We start from the raw sequence: 23,613 nt of genomic DNA on the forward strand, positions 1-23,613 counted from the left end.
AAACTCAAACTGCATGCTGATGACTTTTGTGGCCTGTTTCTTTTTCTCTGTATTGAGACATGGAGGTTATATGGAGGCTTGCATACATCATAAGAACATTAATTAAGCTATATATAGAGACGCAGAACTGGGGTTTCTAGCTCCGCACTGGTGTAGTTATTTCAGTTCTGTGAAGCCTTTTAGAGGTGGGGTTGCTGTTTAGATGGGGCGATGCTATCTCTTCACGCCTCTAATGAAGCTGACCAACATTTTGCAAATGATATAATGTAGAATTAATGGTGCTGTGAGACAAGTGCTGTTTTGGAGATTCTGAAACATGCACACCTCTTGCCGGAGCTTGTCTGACAGAAGGCCTAATTAGCCACTCTTGTACACTGAGCAGATTTTGAAGGGTTGATTTGATTTGATAAAATCTATGCAATATGGCACAGTGAATTTCACTGCAACCTGGCGCTGTATGAAAAAGAGGCATCACGCAAATGATACATCACTACCCAGTCCAGTTAAAGTTCCTACCATTCTGAGGGTGAAGGTGACAGCTTGCTTTGGGCCATCCAATGGCACATGCAAACTAAATAGGCATTCCTTCACGCTTTGGATGGTCAACCAAATAAACAATGCATATATATAATATATATAATATATATAATATATGACTGCTCTGACTGTGTGAGTGGTTTTGGTTCTAAAATCATCAATTCAGCTGAGTCATGTCTGATGCCATTTGTCTGTAGGTCTAGATTACCTCAGGCAGCTGTCTGCAAACTCTATTATTCTTATTAGTCATCATCCCAGATGGGTTTTTGTAACTAGACACTTTAGATAACACTCTAAATGAGGTTTTAAATCTGTTTGTGTACTGGCAATGCTGAGCAGGGATTGTCTAATCCACAGGCTACTTCCTTAAAAATGGTCTTTCCTGAGACAACAATGACATTTAACTCATTGCTTAATGACAAAACAAAAGTTATCCCGATGATATTCACCACCACTTACTGCTGGAAAAGATGAAATAGAACTTGCTCTTGGGATGTAACTCATTATGAATACAGTATTTTGATTCATGCATTCTAAATAAATACAAATATTGATAGGATTATGGGTTCCAGCTTCCAAAGTATTCCTTTGGTCCACATTTTGTGTTTTGTTTCAACTTAAAAACATGCTTAAAAAATGGCCCTTATTCCCTGCCACTCCATATAACCCAGACTGATGCAAACACACATATATATATTTTGTGTAGAAGTGTAGAATGTAAAATTGTAATGTAATGTAACTGTAAAATGATATTTGTTGTATATTTTGTGGATATATTTTTGTTGTATATATTTTTTTTCTAGCAGCCTTAAATTATTTTTCTTCATGTTTTCCTATGGGTCATAGTGGTAGGGTTTAACATACAAAAACAAAAACAAAAACCACACCTGTGGCATTGGGTTACACTTCCATGCACCACATCTGACTGAAACAGCATGCACTGGCGCCTCAGGACGGTGTAATGCAACTCCGTGCCGCTTAGTGGCAGTAAATGCAACTACAAAAAAAGTTACAACCTTATTTTTTAACAGAAGAAGACCAGGATGTTTTGTTTCATGGCGCGAAGGCGACTGGGCCAGTCCTACTTACATAAATAATAACATTTCATTTTTTTAATTTACTGCGTGACAGGAAACTAAAGCCTTTTAAATGCGTATGTATAGACACTGGCTTAGTGAGTGGCGGTAGTTAGCTGAGTGGCTAAAAGGCGCTCGCGCTTTTTAGACTACCGACAGTGAAGATTTCTCGGTAAGCTCTTGGACATACATATTAATATTAATATTTCTCAGAGACTCTGATTTCATTGTCATTTTTTGGTTAGTTTGTCGATTATTTTATAGCTAGTTTCAGCTTGTCAAGATACAATACAAAATTTAGTAGTTAGCAAGAATTTGTGGCTGAATCCCAACCAGCTAGTTACTATTAGTGCACTTGATCCAGTCAGGGGGCATCTGGGATTTACTTTGAAAACTAGTTAAAGAACATTTTATTGGCTACACTGAACAGTTTATAGTACATTTTCACATGTACAATAATTGTATAATTAGTGTTTTTTCCCCTATATAATCAGTGTATACCTTAGCCGTTGTTGCTGATCCCAAATTTCATCTCCTTTCTGCTCTGCCACATCCCAGGTGGTGTGTTTATAAATCTTTCCCAATCAGCACCACTTTCATTCATCTGCAGTATGCATTTAATTCTGGTCAGTATCATAGTGGATCTATCATAGGAACGGTGATAGATCCTGGATAGGATTTCAGATTTTAAACATGTTTTGTGAGATGCAGGAGGAAACCGGAGGACCCGGAGGAAAGGCAGGTAAACACTGTGAAAACATGCAGTAGCCCATGTGACCAGCTGCAGAGTGCCATCTGAAATGTATTGATATTTAAAGAAATTCGATTAGAATGAGGAAATCTGTCCTTTCAAATTCCCATTTGATTTTTCAATTTAATTCAGCATTAACCAGGTGTGTGTAGGGCACACTGAGTGAAGAAAAGAGTGCAGGCAGGGTGGGGTGGGTGGAGAAGAGTGGCAGGAGGGATTTGTGATAGAAGAGTATCTGCAAGAGTGATAGTTTATAGGACTGTGGTGAGACCTGCGATGTTGTATGGATTAGAGACAGTGGCATTGAGTAAAAGACAGGAGGTGGAGCTGGAGGTAGCAGAGGTGAAGATGTTGAGGTTTTCATTGGGAGTGACGAGGATGGACAGAATTAGAAATGAGTGTATTAAAGGATCAGCTCATGTAGGACGTTTTGGAGACAAGGTGAGGGAGGCGAGATTGAGATGGTTTGGACATGTGCAGAGGAGGGACATGGGGTATATTGGTAGGAGAATGCTGAGGATGGAGCCACCAGGAAGGAGGAAAAGATTAAGATTTATCCATAAGGTTTATGGATGAGGTGAGGGAAGACATGCAGGTAGTTGGGGTGAAAGAGGCAGATGTAGAGGAGGGGTATGTAGACGGATGATCCGCTGTGGCGACCCCTAATGTGAGAAGCCGAAAGTAGTGTAGGGCACACAGTTTTTTCCGCACACAGCAATTAAACTTCAGACTCTTGGGTATTAAATATATGGATATTGATGTTAATTGGCTGGTGGTCCAGGATGTTGGAAAAGGCTACAAAACTGACTAATCATTTCGTATCAAAAGGATTTTTTTCAAGGCATGTTTCTTGGGTGCGATAGTTGTTTATGGTGGTAATAAGTGGTATCTAATAAGACCTAACTATTAAAAAGACCAAGCATTGGTGGTCCATTTTTATTGATGAATAGTTAAAAAAAATATCTAAATACAATGAAGCCCATCTTCTAGGGTTTGGGAACTTGTTTTGTGTGTGTGTGTGTGTGTGTGTGTGTGTGTGTGTGTGTGTGTGTGTGTGTGTGTGTGTTAGTCAGTCTAGGATTTACTATTATGTGCAGTTATAATTATAAAAAACACATCAGCCCTCACCTGTGCACCAACCTGTTTTACTTGCAAGTTTCAAGATTCTTTCTTCCATGCTTTCATCAGAATAACTTCTGATGTGCTGACAGACTTAGTTAAATGTGCATAATTGCTTTTAATTTTGTTTTGATGAAGCAAAATGTTCATAACGTATGCAGTTCTTTGTGTCTTTCCATTACAGATCATCCAATGTTCATATGTTAATTCAGTGTTATTTGAATGTTAATTTCATTTGTACTTTCTCTAATCTCGTCTAGGACTAAAGGCAGAATGTCCGAAGCGAGCCGCGATGTGTACATGGTGAAATTTGTTGAACGTAATGCACATAAAAGTGAGCTTGGCCTCAAGGCTTATGAGGTACAGTAAATGTTTATTCTAAAAGTAAATTTGTGATGTGACCTCTTTTTCTTCTTTAAATGTACTTTAAATATCAGAATTGGAAGACGGGGCATCCTGTAAAAGGACAGGGTATTGTAGCAGAGTTATGTGTTTAGAGTGTGATATCTGTTTGAATCTTTACAACATGAATAGAAAAATAATAGACTAGCAAGTTTGTGATTGTGTGAGGATGCACAGTGCAATGGATTTCACATTTGTAGCTTTGCTGCTGATTTTTCTTGTCTAACAGCTTCGTCCATTCAGCAGGATTTGTTATGCCTTTAAGGCTGAAAAGCACATTTTTGTTAAAATTGTGAATGACTTAGTAATGGCTGAACAAGTCGTTTGTGTTTTGCACTTCATCACTCATCTCCATTTGAAGGCCATAGTGGAGCTGCAGTCTGAGAAATATGTGCAGACTATTGATGAAGAAGCCGTGCTGGAGTTGGAGCACAACGACAAGTCCTTGTACGTGTTCAGTGATTTCACCAGCGATGCATTTGAGCACTGCAGGAAGGTGCGTTCCTTTATCACACACTTCTTTACAGTCAAATTGGTTTAACAAATTCAGTAAAAGATGCATACCAAATGTATTATTTATGTTTGAAAGGTAAAATCCCTCAAGCACAAGTAATCGTAGAGTCACATGATAACCAGCACACATGCCTGTAGTGTTATAATGTTGTGTGGGAATTATTTTAAAACCTTTTATTTGTTTCCTTTTTTTTTTTTTTTTTTTTTTTTTTTTTTTTTTTAAATGTGTGTTTTTTGTCATAGCTGGGATGCAGGATAGTGAGTCCACTGGTAGTGCTGTTCTGCTTGCAGCAACAGCGGTGTGTTCCAAAGGCAGAACAGCCAGTTTACAACATGGCCATGGCTGATGTTACAGTGTCTTGCACCAGTCTGGACAAAGAAGCACGGGTAAGCACTGGACTCAACTCGCAACCGGAAACACTATCACTAAACACTCATTTCCTGTTAAACTAGGATCTTCTTCTTTCGGCTGCTCCCATTACGGGTCGCCACAGCGGACCATCCCTCTCCACACCCCCTGTCCTCTACATCTGCCTCTTTCACACTAACTACCTGCATGTCTTCCCTCACCACATCCATTAACCTCTGCCTTTCTGGTGGCTCCATCCTCAGCATTCTTCTATCAATATACCCCATGTCCCTCCTCTGCACATGTCCAAACCATCTCAATCTCGCCTCCCTCACCTTGTCACCAAAACGTCCTACATGGGCTGTCTCTCTAATAAACTAATTTCTAATCTTGTCCTTCCTCGTCACTCCCAACATAGTAACATAAACATGTATAAAAGAAAAGAACAATATTGATTCAGGGACTTTGCCATGTGTCAGGTGCAGAAGCTGGCTTTTAAAACAGACACGAGTGCTGCCAGCATTGCTTTAGATGTTACTGAAGCTGAAGGTCTGCTTCTCAGTACTCAGACCATACGCCACAAACTGCAAAAAGTCGGTTTGTTTTGCTGTCCTCCCTGAACGAAGCCTCTAATAAAGCTAGCTCACAAGAAAGCCTGCAAACAGTTTGCTGAAGACAACCTGTCCAAGAGCATGAATTACTGGAACATGTCCTGTGGTCTGATGAGACTATAATATACTTGTTTGGCTCAGATGGCGTCCAGCATGTATGGTGACGCCCTGGTAAGGAGCACCAAGTAAATTGTCTTGGCTACAGTCAAGCATGGTGGTGGTGGCATCATGGTCTGGGGCTGTATGAGTGCTGCTGGTACTGGGGAGCTACAGTTTATTGAGGGAATCATGAATGTACTGTTACATTCTGAAGCAGAACATGATGCCCCCACCCCTTTAGAACCTGGGCAGAACTGCATTTTTTTAACACAATAACGACCCCATACACACCGCCAACATATATATTAATATATGAATTTACAATTATGTACAGTTATAATTGTGAGAACAATACTGAATGTAGAGGTTGGAGCTGAACTGCAGGTTGTGGCTCAAACATGTTTTTGCATTATTTCCAGTTTAAAGTTTTACTGTATAATGCCAACTGGAAGGTTTATACTAATTTAAAAGTTTTCTTTTTACATTTTTTGGAAGGAGTCTCCAATATCAGTGCTGCTAAATCTGGTAAACCTGTAATTTTGTTTGGAAGCCCAGAAAAATCAGTTATTAGTTTATTAATAACTATTATTAATAACAGTTATTAGGATTTAAAGGAACAACAAGAAATTACTTTACGGACACCGGGTGAAAATGATTCTCAAAGGTCTGTAAATTGTTATCTAGCACTTCATATCATTATCAAGTCGTGACAGTTATTATTAAGTTCTCAAAGTCAGTTCAATTATATACATTTAATGCAAACTTAATGTTAAGTAACTTTGTTATGTTTAGGAATTAAGCTTGATGGCTCCATTTAAAAAGCCTGATTATTGTTTTACATGTTTAAGTAAGTCTAATACTTGTAGATAAGCAGTTTCTAAGGCTACAAAAATGTTGAAAACCTCAAAACAAATGATTTTGTGTCTTTTAGACAGAAGTGATGGACTTGGTGCAGCTGATGGGTGGGCGGGTCTACCGGGATCTCAACGTGTCTGTCACTCATCTGGTGGCAGGTGAGGTGGGCAGTAAGAAGTACCTGGTGGCAGCCAGCCTGGGGAAACCCATCCTTCTGCCAACCTGGGTCAGAGCATGCTGGGAGAAATCTCAGGACAGGTAGGACTGTATTTGTAATTATCTTATTCTACTTTCGGCTGTTCCCCTTTTGGGTTCGCCACAGCGGATCATCTTTCTCCATACTCCGCATCTGCCTCTGTCAAACCAACTACCTGCATGTCTTCCCCCACCACATCCATAAACCTCCTCCTTGTCCTTCCTCTTTTTCTCCTCCCTGGCATCTTCATCCTTAGCATTCTCCTACCGATACCCCATGTCCCTCCTGTGCACATATCCAAACCATCTCAATTGGGCCTCTTTCACTTTGTCCCCAAAACGTCCTACATGCGCTGTCCCTCTAATAAACTTTTTTAATCCTGTCCATCCTCTTCTCTTCCAATGAAAATCTCAAAATCTTCAGCTCTCATTCACACACATGTACTCTGTCTTATTCCTACTGATTTTCATTGATCTCTCCAGCACGTATCTCCACCTCTCCAGGCTCTTCTCAACCTGCTCCCTACTCTCATATTCCACGAAGACTCCTGTCTGACCTCATCCGTCAGCCTGTCCATCACCAATGCATACAGAAAAGGGCTCATAGCCGATCCTTGATGCAATCCCACCTCCACCTTAAACCAGTCTGTCGTTCCTACTACACATTTATCTGCTGTCACACTGTCCTCATACATGTCCAGCACCACCATCACATACTACTTCTGACACACCTGACTTCCTCATACAATACCACAACTCCTCTCTCGGCACCCTGTCGTATGCTTTCTCCAAATCCACAATGCAACTCTTTCTGACCTTCTCTATACTTCTCCATCAACATTCTCAAAGCAAATAATGCATCTATGGTGCTCTTCCTTGTCATGTATTGTACCACTGCTGCTCACAGATGGTTACCTCTTCTCTCAGCCTGGCCTTCACTACTCTTTCCCATAACTTCATGGTGTGACTGATTAACTTAATTCCCTATAGTTACTGCAGGTCTGCACATCTCCCTTATGCTTAAAGATCGGTACCAGCACACTCCTTCTCCATTCCTCAGGCATCCTCTCACAATCCTAAATCTTGTTGAACTTTCTGGTTAGAAACTCCACTGCCATCTCTCCTAAACATCTCCATGCTTCTACTGGTACTTTTGCAAGACAGTACATCTACTGTAATCTGGTCCAACTGACTTTCCATTCTTATTTGCTGCTCTTACTTCCTCCTTACTAATCCTCTCCACTTACATCCAACCTTTGCTCTCTCTTATTTTCCTCGTTTCCTCTCCTCACCAGTTAACACATTTTCATCTCCATCCTCTATTGCTCTAACTTGTAGCATATCCTTCCCAGCTCGGTCCCTCTGCCTGGACAATTGGTATAAATCCTTTTCTCCTTCATTAGTGTCCAACTTCTCATACAGATCCTATTATGCCTTTTCTTTGTTTTAGCCACATCCTTCTTCACCGTGTACTCCTACCTACTTTTCTCATCTCTTTTCTCAGGTCCCAATTCTGTTTTGTCAACCTCTTTCTCCTTATGCTTTCCTGCATTTTCTCATTCCTTTATCACATCGCTTTGTTTTTCTCTCTATTTCCAGATGTCACACCATGTACCTTCCTAACTGTCTCCCTTATCACTTCTGCAGTAGTTGCTTAATCATCCAGCACCTCTTCACCACCACTGAGCCCCATGTCTGACCTCTTCCCTGAATCTCACACTACAGTCTTCCTCCTTCAGTTTCCACCATCTTTTTCTTTTTTCATTCCTCACTCTCCTCTTCTTATTCACCTCCAAAGCCTTCCTACAGACCACCACGTCTCTCAATACATTACAACTAACTAGGTACATTGTTATAAGTTATATTCTTCCACCTCTTTCAGTTTGTTCCGGTACACAGACCTGCGTTCGGAGGATTACCAGTGCCCCGTTTTTAAAGGTTGCACTTTGTGTGTGACGGGTCTGTCCACTGTGGAACGTAAAGAAGTGCAGAGGCTGTGTGAGCAGCATGGTGGGAGCTACACTGGCCAGCTTAAGATGAACGAATGCACTCACCTCATTGTTAGCGAACCCTCAGGTGGTCTTCTGGATTTTTTTTTCCCTCATAAACAGTGTGTAGGTTTTTTCTTTTCCATTTTCTGGAAGAAATATATATGGGTTTGTAATTTCAGGTCAGAAGTACGAATTTGCAAAAAAGTGGAACGTGTACTGTGTCTCCATTCACTGGCTCTTTGACAGTATTGAGAAGGGCTTCTGTCAGGATGAGAGTCGTTATGCTGTCGAGAGAGAGGACAAAAGGAAGGAGAAACATGGCAGACCCAACACCTCCACTCCTACTGGCTCAAATAAGGGTGAGGATGACAGAAAAACTGTTAATTATTTTTTTTATTTCTTTGGCTGCTCTTTTGCTTTTTTTTATGGGGCTTGTTTGATGGTGCTTTATATTTTGAAGCAGATGGACCATCTTTGCTTGGACTGAGTCATATCTCAAATGTCAGTATAAATGTCAATGAAACAGCCATGACAACTGCAACAATGAGCCGCATAGAGACCGCAGATCCAATTGACACTTTTGATGCTACCCTCTGTCCGGCAGATGACTTATTAGATGGCTGCAAGGTGAGTCTGGTCCTTTACAACTGCGCTTGAATGTGTATATCGGTGTATAACTTTGTACTTTTTAACACTTTGAGTGCAGTGTGTCTGTTACTACTCGATCCGTACCTGAAACCCAATTTGTCAAGTCAAGTTTATTTCTATAGCGCTTTTCACAACAGGCATTGTCTCAAAGCAGCTTTACAGAAATCAACAGTTAAGGTGAATGGTGTGTGTTTATCCCTGATGAGCAAGCTGTGGCGACTGTGGCAAGGAAAAACTCCCTTAGATGTTATGAGGAAGAAACCTTGAGAGAAACCAGACTCAAAAGGGGAACCCATCCTCATTTGCACTGCACATGTGTGAAAACTCAGATCTTGTTGTGCGCATGTGTAAAATCGCTGCGACTACTTATCACTACTTAAACTGAGAAATTCCTGACAATTCTTCATAAAGAGGGAGTGAATGAAGGATGGAAGGAATGAATTTATTTACAGTTACACCAATCGTATTGTATATATGTTGTACATAAATACAGTTATTATATTCATTAAAATGATATAAATTCAGTTTTTAATCTGAATAACTTTTAGACTTTTGTTTAGATTATTTGACTTTTGACTACAGTGTTGCTCCACCAGTATGTCTGAATGATCAGCACTGCTTGAAGTACATCACTCAAGCTTTAGACTGTAATGCGATTCTTTCTACATTCCGCAGCTGTATCTGTGTGGTTTGGTTGGGAAGAGGTTGGAGAAACTGCGCCGGCTGGTAAACTCTGCAGGAGGCCTGCATTTCAATCAGCTTGGTGAAGAACTTACACACATCTTGATGGGAGAACCAGACCAGGATGTCAAAAGCTTTCTTACCAAAGCTTCTCATAGGTCTGTCTAAATGTAGCTTAGAGGTTTGATAAAAAAATATGGCATTTTGGAGATTTTTTTTAATAAGGAAAGAATGTTTAATAAAATGTACAATGAGTATAATTTGTTGGATTTAATCCCCATATTTGGAACATTCATAATTAAGACTTGCATATATCAAACGCTTGCTTATGTATGTTGTGACAGGCCGCATATCGTCACAGTTCAGTGGCTGCTGGACAGTTTTTCTCGTGGCTCTCTGCTACCAGTGGAAAAATATTTCCACCCTTCATTCCTTCCACCTGCTCCAGCCCAAGTGGACATTCCCGCCCCACGCCCTGCTACCTCACACCCTTCTAGGCCTTCTTTTGCTGCCCCACCTGCCCCCAGCCCTAATCGACATGCTAGGGCTGAGGAAGAGTTACTCTCACAATACGTAGACAATAATCAGACTGTTGGTGAGTAGCTTCTACACCGTCCACATGATAAGAAGTTGCACTTTATACATGATCATTCAAGCCACAGATTGTGAAGAAGCTGACTGGTGGATGCTCAATGATTATGGATTAGATTAGATTTTTTGCAAACAGATGCCTGTCAGGGAGAATTACGTTTTTAAGGCGTTACCATGAGAAAAGGCAGATTTGCATGTTGATCCAAGCATAATATGTCCGATCTCTTCACTTCGGACCAAAACGTTTTATGATCATCAGCTTTTACTGTAGCTCAATATCATAATTGTTTACTAAAGTATTTTAGGAATTATTTAAATGGAAATAAATTAGTTGACTACCAAATGAGTCATTACGCTTTCTTACAAAAGAACTGTACAATAAATGTGTTTATATATTAAAGAAACTTGTACAAAAAGCTTAATTAAATGTTAATTTCATAAGGAATTTTTGCATAACTACATTTCTATGGTCTTTTTTTTTCCCTATCTGACTTTCCATAGTGGAGAAACCTCCACCCGCAGAAAAGGAAAGCAAGACTTGTAGGTCTGAACTCCCAGTCCCAGATGTGCCAGGGCATGACTCCACTGTAGCTGAATCCTCAGAGGGAGGCATGTTTATTGGAAAACGTTTCCTCCTTGTAGGTTTTGATACAGAAGCAGAGGCACAGCTCTCAATGCTGGTTGTAGAGAACTATGGAAAGGTTCTGGTCGGCCGTTTCAGAGGCGTGGCCGATTATGCCATTGTTCCTCTGCTCGGCTGTGAGGTGGAGGCCACAGTGGACGAAGTGGTCACCGAGACCTGGCTGGTAAGAAGGCAAAATGTTTGGAAAAATGCAGTGATCGTAAATGTTATACGATGTATTTTTTTAAGGTACAATTTACAGAGGATTTAGGATTATATTAAACAAATGCCTCTTTATAGAATTATTATTTATACTTATTTACTAACTGTTCATACTTCTAGATAAAAAACCTTTCATTAGCAGTAATAATCAGATGACATGTTTGGGATTTGCAAAATGCTGAGAAAGAAACGATCTGCCCACGATCTAAAGCAGGGGTGTCCAGATTATGGCCCACGGGCCAACTGCGGCCCCCTATACATTTTTAATTGGCCTTGTATCAAAGTCAAAAAATATAATGGTCTATGGCCCTCACTTAATATTTTCGCTGTATTGTACTTCTATGTTTCAACACTAGGTGGAGCTACTGTCTTGAACAAGGCAACACCTCCACAACGCAACAATAAAAGAAAAAAATAGCAGAACCAAAGAGACGTGCCAATCTGAGGCTGTCACTGAGAGAAATACCTGCCAACAAAAAATCTAAACAAAATGAAAATCTTCTAATGGAGAGTTGTGATGGAGGCTTTTTTTCAATTATCAAAAGTAATTTACCTTCATTTGATTGATTGTACCAATATTAGTGCATTACAAGTGGGGCAGTGTACCTCATGTCCAGTGATTGGCCCAGACCTTCATATATTTTTCTGTATGTGGCCCTCAGGAAAAAGATTTTTGGACACCCTTGATCTAAAGCATACATCAGTCAAGAACAGTAAATGTAGTGTTATGGCTTCGGTTTGCTTCTCGAAAAGGTTCACTAATGTAGCTGATGTAACTCATGTCGGCATCAACCAAATACATTTAGAAGCCTACAGAACATTATAGACATTCTTGTACAATTTATAGAGAAATGCATCTGGTCTAATCTGTAGGAGCTTCACCATGCAGCAAGACAATGATCAACACACTGCCAGCATAACAGTGGATTTTAATGGGGAAAATTGAAGACAGTCCAAGTCAATTTAGACCATAATTTGATTGAGGATGTATCTCTTAAAGAGCAGGCTGTAGGGTGAAACCCCTGAAACAAACAACAAACAAAACAAGCTGAAAACAAAGAAAGAACACAACAGTGTGTTGTGCGATTGCAAGATCGTCACCATCACGAAATAAAAAGCTGAAATACTGCCCTATTGCCTCATGTTCATCATTTTAGCTCAATCCCAAATTGCAATTCCAATAGTTTTGAAAGGGTTTTCTAAGCGTTTTGTTTTGTTCTGTGAATTTCCTACATTTTCAGGCAATGTGTGTGGAGCAGCAGTGTATTCTGCCAGTATCATCTCATCCATTGTTCACACCAGTCGTGGTAAAGGAGGGCTGCTCTCCTCTTCGAGACTGCGTGCTCTCAGTTAGCCAGTTTACGGGAGCAGAAAGAGAGTCTCTCATTCAGCTTGCGAGACATCTAGGAGCAAGGTGAGGAGAGACACAGCATAATTGCAACATGATACCTGTAAGACAAAGACTCTAATGGCTCAACATCCATAGGCGTTAAAATATAAACAAATTGGAAGTGTAAAATTGTTTTGTACCATACTGGAATTTTGGTCAGATTGTGTTGATTCTCTGTAACATCAGTTTTGAGAGAAGTCACTCTATTTTAGTTAATACAGGCTTTTACAGTTAGTGTGCTGTTTCATTATCATTCATATATTAGTAGCTCATTCACAGAAAGTTGTCTGTTGGACTTGCCACAATTATCTAAACTTTAGAAATTTTCACTTTAAATCAGTAAAAAGATGTGATTAAAAAATAGAGTTGATGAGATCAAATGTTTTGTAGTGTTTAAGATTCATCTCCAGTCTCCAGTGACAGCTAACTGTAAAAGTCAGCCTAGGATAATCCTAAACTATTTGATTGATAAGTCAATCTAAATAAATAAATATTTAAGTTAAAGTATGATGTTCATTAAGAAGTAATAAATGTAATCATTGGGCTTTTGATGTTGTAGCCGAGGATTGGAAGTGACTCCATTCCATTTAATATTTTCCAATAGTTGTTTTTTTATCGTTAAGACAAAGGTTTTTTGCAGTTATTTCAACCTCAGCATATTTTTCTTGTATTTATACATTGTTTATTACACTGCAGTCTACTTGTATTCCCTCTGCCTCACTGCAGCGTCCAGGATTATTTTGTGCGCACTGCTAATCAGAGGAAAGGCATGCTGGCTAGCACTCACCTTGTTCTGCAGACTCCTGAGGGCACTAAGTACCAGGCAGCACAAAAATGGGGGCTGCCTGCTGTGACCATACGCTGGATCCTAGAGTCTGGCAGAACCGGAAAACATGCCGAGGAGTCACGCTATCTGGTGGATCTGCCGCCATCTCCTGGTCAGAAGACAAAACTCGGATCTAGGTTTTAAAACAAGATGAAGCAGTCTGTCTGTAGACTGCCTCCTTAACATCGTTCTAAGTGTTTGATTGTTGTTGTTGTTGTTTTTTTCCCCCCAGAGCACAGCGAGGGCAGTTTCATTGGCGCATCTCAGAAAGTAGCAGTCCCTCCTGTGGCTATGCGTCTTTCTCCAGAGATTCCTCTGCTTGGCCCACAAAGCAGCGCTTCTGTAACACCGTTGGACACAGGCCGTCTGCAGAGCCGCACCGTCCACTCCGTCCTCCGCAAAATGAAGAAAGGTGAGGAGGGAGCGGTGAAGGTTACGACCCCGGCTCAGGAAGAAAGCAGAGGGAGCTTGCAGAAAGAGCTTCATCTTGACACGCCGTCTCGCTTCCTCAGTCGAGACAGGCTTTTTGGACCTTCGTTTAACATCAAGGTCAGTAATAAACTCTCAAACAATTCTAGTGACACAATTCTGTTTAGGTAGTCGTTAATTTTTTAATAACCTTGTAAAATAATAAACAGTAAAAACTACTTAAATTTTTTAATTTATGATTAACATTTCATCTTTTTATGATGAAATTCTGTGCTTGCTTTTAAGAAAAGTTTGTGTCAGTTATTAAGGCAAGTGCACATACAAAACCAGTTTTTTGTTAATCCTATGACTATTAATATAAATATGATTTGTTAAATAAGTTAATAGATGCTGAATGCAATATAGATAACCGGAATTGGAAATGTATTTATCAAAATTCAAATAGTTTAAAGACATGCTCAGAATGAGGTGAATAAGTCACCTGTGTGTGTGTGTTACAGGATGTGTATGACCATTTAAAAACACCTGGTAATAAGCCTCAGCAAGATGCGGGAGCGGAGACTCCCCTAAGTGAGGTGATCGAAAGGAATTTGAAGGCGGCTGTGGCCAACAGCAACCGTAGTCATGTCATGAGCCTGGCTGCTCTGACTGCAAGTCCTCAACTGACCAAAGAGCCGGAACCTAAGATACCTGAACAGGTACATGTCACTTTGTTAATGCGTTTGTTAATGCAACCGAATCTGAAGATTGTTAAGACTGAATCTAAATGAGTGTATCTGTGTATTCTGTAGGTAGAGGAAAAACCTTCAGCACCACTTGCCAGAGTGGTGGTTTGTGTGAGTAAGAAACTTAGCAAAAAACAGAATGAGTTAAATGCAATGGCGGCATCCCTCGGAGCAGACTTTAGGTATGTATCAAATGTTTTTGGCCTCCACAGTGTTCTTTATTATTTGCAAGTGGCCTGTCTGACATAATTCCAACAGATATCAGAGATCAGTATCGTGTAAAAAAATAAAAAATATATATAGTGTGTGTGTGTGTGTGTGTGTGTGTGTGTGTGTGTGTGTGTATACATATATTTAATATTGATATTGTGCTTTTTTTTTCTCTTTTCAATCTGTGATTATAAAACCTGTAATGTGTGTGTTGAAGGTGGTCTTGTGATGATTCGGTCACCCACTATATCTATCAGGGTAAAGTGGGAGACAACACTAAAGAGTACAGGGGAGTGAAGGAAAGAGGCCTGCACATAGTGTCCCAGCACTGGCTGCAGGCGGTGCGTAGACATATACTCACTGTTGTGCTCTGTGTTTAATTATATGTATGCATACATTGTGTGTGTGTGCATTTTTAATTATATATTTTGTATTTTAACGTTATCCTTTCCAGTTCGTCAGATTCATCTTGTGCTTTTGACCAAATGAACCATATCAGTTACATAACATGCAAAATTATCCATTTAGCAAAGTAAGCTCATTAGGAATAGTTAGCAGTCGCTGTCCCACTCTGTATGCAGTTGTGACTAGATGTTAATATGCTTGCGGTTGTTTATATGGCAGCACATCAATATAGAACAGTATATAGTGTTTACCATAATATATATAGTAAAACATATATATTTATATATCTATCTACAATGTCCCTACAGTGTACAGAGGAGCAGAAACGAGTGCCTGAGTCACTCTACCCTTTTACCTTTAACCCCAAAAGGAGCCTGATGCTAAGCCAAGTGACGGACAGCAACCAGAAATCTCCTCCCCTGTCCACAACCCGCTCCAGTCTCCAAGCTCTCAACGATGATGACACACTGGTACGAGACCCTTCATCTCTGTACATTCTCTTTCACGCTTTGTTTTCATGTCTGGCACGGTTCACTGTTAAGAAAGGGTTATAACGTGGGTTTTTTTTCTCTTTAGATGAGTACTGAGGACATAACAGCAGACATTTCTACTCCTCAGAGAGAACCTGCAGAGAAAGAACCGACCAGCAGCAGCAGGAAAGGTGCTTCTTTTGATAACTTTTACCACTTTTAATAATAATTTTGCTGCTTTATTTTTTCCACATTCCCTCATGTTCATGTGACTTTCTTAGACCTCACAGAAACTTTAGAAATGAGGGAGAACTTGCAGAGGCAGCTACAGGAGATTATGTCCGCCACAAAGCTGACCAGTGGTCGACGAGCCTCCTCTAGATTGGCCCGAGTGGGTTCAGATGGTCTAGACTCCCCCCACACACCAGAGATTTTGGGCCGAATGGGGAGACGCAGCAGGACGCTGGAGGCCTTACGGTACACGCAACCACTGCAAACAAACTGCACTTTTATGGAACCAGTCATTTTGCCTCAACCGTTATTAACAATGCATTGCTTGAAAGCTCGGTGTATATAATGTCATAATGGTGTGGTGGTCATACAGGACTGTATTGGTGTTTTGCATTGTTTTAAATGCGTTCTATTTAAATTATTTTATTGCATTAAAATTAATGCTTTATAAAAATGGACCTTGACAAGACCGGTCATTTCATCATGATCAATACTAGTCAATTATATTTTTATGTAGCCCAGTGGTTAAGATTCTGGGTTACTGAAAATAAAGGATGATCAGTTGTATTGTTGATTTGTGTGTGTTTAGCATGTCCCGTCAGGCTGCGGTGGATGTGAACACAGAAGCGTCTCAGAGTGAGCAGATAGTGTGGGATGACCCTACGGCGAGAGAGGAGAGGGCAAAGCTGGCTGATAACCTGCAGTGGCCGGGCAGCCCTTCCCAACATTCAGAGCCTCTCGCCATCCTCCCTCCACCACACACTGATCAAAATGCTCGGGACACCATGACTGACTCTGAACTGGTGGAGATGGGTGAGGAGAGAGCATGTGTGCAGGGACGCATGAGAAAATTGTGTGCTTGTTTTGTCTATCTGAAGGAGTAATGAATTCAGTTATGCTTAATTATGAAAACTGTATATTGTCTAAAAATGTCAGACTTCAGCAATTTTACAGTTTTAGGCTTTTTGATCATATATTTGCATAGGTTTTACGTTCTGTATTAATACTATGTATTTTTGTTGTTTGTCACCTCAGCTGCCTGTGATGTAATAGAGGAGCACATGAAAAGGACGGTGACGCCATCAAGGGTTAACACTGAACATAAAGTAGCCAGAATTTCTGAAGCTCCTAGCACTGCTTTTCTCAACTCCAGAGCTTCAATTCCATTTGAGCTACAGGTACACAGTTAGTGAATCGATCAGTTAGGAATTCTCTTTACACTTTGTTTCAGTTTAGTTTGACACCAATGAACTGCTATAAAATATTTATTTTGATTGAATAAATCCTTTTTTGACAAAAGACTATATACTTTGCATTAGTGTATGTTTTGTAGCAGACACAAGCCTGTAATCATGCACTTACATATTTAGTATAACCATGTGATTGTGAGAGCAATATTTATTTTTATATAAAGTGCTCTATAAACAAGAAATTGTTATCGAGAAAAGTGATGTTTTGGATACAATAGTTCTCAATGTTCTGTTTGTTTTTGCTCCATTAGTGAATATAGATCAACAAGCCATAGTCCGTATCCTGTTGGCAAAGCTTGCTCACACTGCTTGGCATCCTTTTTATTTATAACCGATAAGCTTTTTATTTTCAAGCCAAAAAGTGCTGAAAAATAATAATTTTCCATGTCTAATGATTTCACAAACAATATTGTAGTAACTATTGTAACTGAGCAGTTCTGGAATCTTGTGGAACAAAGAGATTAAATCAATGAGGGAAAAAATCTGACTTTTGGAACCCTTTTGTACTACAAACGGTGACACTGATTAACTTTCTCTCCAGAGTGAGGAAGAAAGTGAGAAAAAGGTGGTGAAGAAGGAGCCTCCACGCTTCCAGCTGTCTTCACTTAACCCACAGGAGCGCATTGATTACAGTCACCTCATAGAGGAGCTGGGTTAGTATACTAGAGAATACTGTTGTATTTTGTATAATAATATAATTTATAAACTACTATAAACTAAAGAGTCACTACTAAAGTTGCAGAATTCCAGGAATTTTCAAGACTGGAATCTTTCCATAGGAATAAACGGGAATGAATAGGAATAAACTGGGAATTTACTTAATTGACAGTTAGCCAATAACTGGGAACTTAAATGTAGTTTGAAAAAAAAATCTCGCAGGATAAATTTGCTTAAAACAACCATATATAATGCAATTTCAATTAAATTTCTACCCTCATATTCATCAATCACATGCACACAGCACACTTACTTCTGGATCTATTGAGGCCACACACCCTACATGCACTGCATTTCTCCATATAATAACAGATCATCTCTTGAATCCTGCAAACAAAATCATGTCGAAAAATGTCCATCTTGGCGATTATTCACATAATTACATAAATATTACATAAATTTATTGTTTAAAACGTTTTGCTGTGTGTAAGGTCCCCTGGTGGTCTAGTGGTCTAAGATGCAGCGCTCTCACTGCTGCGACCCGGGTTCGATTCCCGGTCAGGGAACCATCCCCAGCCATTTTCAGTGCCGGTCCCAAGCCCGGATAAATTGGGGAGGGTTGCGTTAGGAAGGGCATCCAGCGTAAAACCTGTGCCAAATCAAACATGCGGAGGATCCGCTGTGGCGACCCCTAACGGGAGAAGCCGAAAGAAACTTAACTTTTAAGCTATTGTGCAACAAAATTCTAGTAACAATTAAATCAGTCAAAACCTTTTTTTTTTTCTCAAATCTGTATTAGTTTGCTTGCATGTCAGCTTATGACCAAACAAAATGTTTATATTTGTTTGTATATGGTACGTTTATATATTTGCTTAAATTTTTTGATTAATTCCTTTAAATTCCCCTGCTAAGTTGCCAACTTGTAATATTTCCAGAATTCCCCTGACAAAGTTCCCATGGAAAGTTTCCGGCAATTTACCAGAGATTTTCCGCCCCTTTGCAACTCTCGTCACTAGCAGTGTGTTTATCCTTACATTTGCACACATACAGTTTATCTTGGGAGTGTCCATTCCTCAGTTTGATTCCAGAAGTGCAATGGATTGTAATAAAAATATGTACATGATTAAACAACAGAGACATTAACAGGAGAGGATAGCGAATATTCCAACATAATTCCAAGAGTGATTGATATAATTTGTCATTTTCTGTAGTCAAAGATATAATTGACTTGTCATTTCATGAATTGCTTGATTTATATTTCATTACGTCACACGTTACTTTTATCGCTATCTGCTCATCACACAAGATAATAAAAACAACCAAAAAAAAAATATTTTTAACATGCAGACAATGCTGAAAATGTGCATGTGCAGGTGGTATCTTACTAGAAAAGCAGTGTTTTGACCCCAGTTGTACTCACATCATTGTGGGTTATCCACTGAGGAATGAAAAATACCTGGCAGCCATGGCAGCTGGCAAATGGATCCTTCACCGCTCGTACCTGGAAGCCTGTCGTGCTGAGGGACACTTCATACCAGTGAGTGCTCTCTCAGCTACACAAGCATGCGCACACACAGTGTTCTTGTAGATATTCAATTAAGACAATATTCAGAATACGTTCAGTGCAAATATGAGATTTTTATTAGCGCTCTAAAAGCTTACCACAATAAATGTTTTGAATGATTGCTTTTTGGGGTTTTTTGAAGAACAAAACAATTTGTGTTTCTTTTAGGAGGAGGATTATGAATGGGGTAGCCACTCTATTCTGGATGCTCTTCCCTCTATAAACTCCCAACAGAAGAGACTGGCGCTAGCAGCTTTGCGCTGGAGAAAGTCTTTGCAGGGTCGCACAGAAAAAGAGGTATAATCTCACACTTCCTTTCTCCTAACTTTTTTTTTTTTTTTAAATACACACCAGATACTCAAACTTGTTTTCTATCATATTCTTCAATTTGTTCTTCAGGGTGCATTTGGTGGCTGGACAGTGATGTTGAATATAGACCAGGCCAGAGATGCCGGATTTCGAAGACTGCTGCAGTCTGGAGGCGCAAAGGTCTGTTTCTGATTCAGTTCATCTTTATCAAGTCTGTACTGCACCTATGATGCATCAGAAATGAGTAATGTAATGATCAAATTAAGATCACATTAGGTAGAAATTGAGCACGATTATAAAGTATGTAGGTTTTTTATTGACAGCTTGTTGTTAAGGGTAAATTATACTGACTGTCAAACCTCAACAAGATATAGTGGATATAAAGAGTCTATACACCCCTGTTAAAATGGCAGGTTTCTACAGTGTAAAAAATGAGATCAAGATAAAAAATTTCTGAAATTTTTCCACCTTCAATGTGACCTATAACCTGTACAACTCAATTTACAAACAAAGCAAAATCTTTTCTTTTTTTTTTTTAGTTTTGGCGGAGGTTTAAAAAAAATATATATAATAATGTGGTTGTATAAGTGTGCACACTCTTATACCTGGGAATGTGGCTATGTTCAGCAATCGCATCCAAACTCATGTTAAATAGGAGTTAGTACACACCTGCCATTATTCACCCCAAATAAATTAAAATTAAAATTCAGCTGTTCTAGTAGAAGAAGGGGATGTGTAGACTTTGTATATCCACTGTACATGCATCTATAATATAGAGGTAATTGTAATGTTTAAATACTAATGGAAATTATGTAAAAAAAATATATATATTGCATACATCTTTGTCAGGGATTATTTCGACATTCAGTATCAAGCAGTGATGTTAGAAAAGAGTAGTCGAGTTTGGGGGGCTGGAAGCAGTTCACACCAAGACTTGATTTTAATTGCCACAGACTTTGATTACACTTTTCAGTGACTTCTTTCAGGAACACACACACACACACACACACACACACACACACACACACACACACACACACAGTTCTTAGTCTGCCTCCCTCTCTTCCTAAAGCTTTTTTTTTCTCTTTTTCTTTCTCTTTTTCTTTCCTGTACACTAAACCTGACAACACTTATTAGTCAAAAACCACCATCAGCTGGGAACATGGTGCCTTTGGTGGCAAATACCCACATTTCCAGTTTAGAAAGGAATCCAAGTAGTTCATTTTTTTATTTTAATTTATTCTAAAAGGTTTTACATTTTAAATCTGCATCTTTGCACAGGTTTTGCCAAGCCCATCTCCCTCTCTGTATAAGGAAACCACTCATCTCTTTGCCGACTTCAGCCGACTGGGACCAAATGATGTGAGAGTGGATGTGGCTGAAGCCATGGGTTATGGCGTTAAATGTCTGAGGCCCGAGTACATTGCTGATTACCTCATGCAGGTCAGAAATGTAGTTTCCAGGTTATACGTGACATAAACTTTTTTGCATCATATTTTATATTTACCCTAACTAAACTTTTAAATCAAGTATTATCTCATATTTTTCACACCTGCAGTTTTTCAGGTTTCTCTGCCTTTAATAAAAATGCAGCCATAATTTTCATATTAGCACCTAATAAACTAGCTGTCCAACTCCCCAGTACCTGGACATTTAAATTCTTTATAATAAAACAAAATCTCTAAAACAGATTGTTTGGTTCTAAAATCTGAACAGTATTTATTTTATACACCGCAAAAACAATGTTGTTCTCGCAGACAGCAAAATTGAATGTAGTCGTTATATTGAATGTCATCTGTTTAGTATTTCCTGTTTTCCTTCACTAACAAACAAAATAAACTTCAATAAGATTTATATTATCAAGTCATAATATGAAATTCCAAAAATATTTGCTGGTTAACATTTGAGATATTTTCACTCTATAATTTTGGCAGTGTGACTTATCAGAGTAACACAATTCCTTCAGGTTACACTTCACAGTTTTGACCTTAGAACACCCTAATTTTGTACCAGTGTGGTTGCTTAGCAACTAAATCTACTACTTCAAACAGTGTTGCATGGTGGGAAATTAGTTTTGGGTTTTTGCTGTATTTTTTTGTAAGCCATTAAACACCATGTGCTGCAATGCTCATCATATTTCGAATGGATTTTTGCCAAAGAACGTCTTAACCCATGCTAATGCCTTTTTATGACTGATTGCTTTATTAAGAGTCTGCGAAAAGCTTTAATGGTTGCTTCTTTGCTTTTCTTTATTCAGGAACCCTCACCACCAGTGGATGCGTATTATCTTGTCGGAGCAGCGGCGAACGGGATTCCTGAGAACTCGCACCAAGGCCAGAACACACCCTCACGCAAGCGCAAGGCCTCAGGGGACACATCCGCCGTGAAGAAGAGTAGGGTTAGGTGAAATCGTTTTTTAGCTCAGATAGGTCAGTTAAATGTGAATTCGAACTCTTAATCTAATTATATACTTGTTTTTGTTTAATGAAAATAAATGCACTTCTACTAATTAAAAAAAAAATAATAAAGTGTGTCTGTTAATATCTTGGTCCTGCACAGAATTTAACATGAAGTCCACCAACGAAATGATCAGACTTGCATAGAAACAAGCACAGATTTAAATGTATGAAATGGCATTTTTCCATCTGATTTAATGAATCCAGGCTGTAATTTGAGTACAGTTGATATTTTAGCTGTACGGGGGAAAAAGCATGCACCTGCTAATCTCTGTGTGTCATATTCCTACTATAGAATGTGTCCAAATTTATGCAGGTGTTGCAAAAGTGAGCGAATAAATGCAAAGCTTTCTGTGAACTACAACTATATTTTAGGAAAGAAAAAATATAAGAGAAGGAATCGAAAATGCATTTTAGTAAAAGCTGCATATTGAACATGTACCCAAATAAATTGTATAGTTGTATCAGTTTAACCATTTTGTTCTTGACAATTAACCATTCATAATCAAGAATGCTTGAACCCTTACACTTTTCGATCAAACACTAACCTTTAGTGACCCTAAATCAGTGTGCTGGGATGCAGCATGCCCTGTTGGCTGTCTTGTGGTGGATTTTATTTGTATTCAGTCAAGGTAATAATGTGTATGCTGGTTTGACCTCAGCAGTGTATGGTGGTTTAATGGTGGTTCTTCTTTCGGCTGCTCCTGTTAGTCGCCACAGGAGATCACCTCTTTATACTATATATATGTTTATACTCTATATAATCAACCACCTGCATGTCTTCCTTCACCATATCCATAAACCTTCTCCTGCCTGGCGGCTCCAACCTCAGCATCCTTCTACTGATATATACCCCATGTCCCTCCTCTGCACCTGATCAGACCCTCTCAATCTAGCCTCTTGTCTCCAAAACATTCTACCTGAGCAGCTAACAAACTCATTTCTAACCCTGTCCATCCTTTTCACTCCTAATGAAAATCGAGCATCTTCAACTCTGCCACCTCCAGTTTTTCTGTGCTTTCCAATGTCAGGTCTGGCAGCTGATGCATTTTAATATGTGACACATCATCATGGTGGAATCTGATGGCAGCCCGAGAAACACTGCGTTACATTTGCATTTATGTCATTTCTCGGATGCCCTTATGCAGTGCCACTTACTGAAGTGCGCTGACGTTTTTATCATAAATAAATATATGTATACATACATACACACACACACACACACACACACACACACACACACACACACACACACACACACACACACACCACACCACACACACACACAGTGGGGGAAATAGTAGTTTGATACCCTGATGATTTTGTAAAATTACCCCCTTACAAAGAAATTAAGTTTATTTTAACAAAGAAATAAATAAATCTAAAAAAAAAAAAAAACACAAAAGATTTTAAATTAATATTATATATA

At 39.3% G+C, this 23,613-nt stretch overlaps 1 protein-coding gene across 2 annotated transcripts; it reads left to right on the plus strand.

Annotated features, from left to right (window-relative positions):
• The first annotated feature begins 1,562 nt into the window (after positions 1-1,562).
• On the plus strand, positions 1,563-22,657 carry topbp1 (DNA topoisomerase II binding protein 1). Of its 2 annotated transcripts, none has more exons than XM_046833937.1 (28): positions 1,563-1,785; positions 3,744-3,843; positions 4,247-4,381; positions 4,642-4,785; positions 6,389-6,570; positions 8,390-8,583; positions 8,678-8,857; positions 8,959-9,125; positions 9,822-9,985; positions 10,172-10,422; positions 10,920-11,224; positions 12,504-12,676; positions 13,379-13,590; positions 13,711-14,027; positions 14,408-14,605; positions 14,699-14,814; positions 15,060-15,183; positions 15,556-15,717; positions 15,824-15,908; positions 15,999-16,194; positions 16,538-16,761; positions 16,984-17,126; positions 17,740-17,851; positions 19,229-19,392; positions 19,588-19,716; positions 19,819-19,908; positions 21,010-21,171; positions 21,986-22,657. In XM_046833937.1, exons 2-28 carry the CDS (start codon positions 3,757-3,759, stop codon positions 22,133-22,135), a joined length of 4,566 nt encoding a protein of 1,521 aa, XP_046689893.1. In that variant the 5' UTR covers positions 1,563-1,785; positions 3,744-3,756; the 3' UTR covers positions 22,136-22,657. The 2 variants fall into 2 exon arrangements, with proteins under 2 accessions (XP_046689893.1, XP_046689894.1); XM_046833938.1 differs by having other exon boundaries at positions 8,962-9,125.
• The last annotated feature ends 956 nt before the right edge of the window (positions 22,658-23,613 follow it).

Source organism: Silurus meridionalis, chromosome 21 (genome assembly GCF_014805685.1).
Source record: "Silurus meridionalis isolate SWU-2019-XX chromosome 21, ASM1480568v1, whole genome shotgun sequence".
NCBI classification, from domain to species: Eukaryota; Metazoa; Chordata; class Actinopteri; order Siluriformes; family Siluridae; genus Silurus; species Silurus meridionalis.

Coding starts and splice junctions, on each gene's coding strand:
- topbp1 (XM_046833937.1), top strand. CDS start 3,757: ATGTCCGAAGCGAGCCGCGATGTGTACATGGTGAAATTTGTTGAACGT. Junction 6,571..8,389: donor TGGGAGAAATCTCAGGACAG/GTAGGACTGTAT, acceptor CACCTCTTTCAG/TTTGTTCCGGTACACAGACC. Junction 15,184..15,555: donor CCCAGCACTGGCTGCAGGCG/GTGCGTAGACAT, acceptor ATGTCCCTACAG/TGTACAGAGGAGCAGAAACG.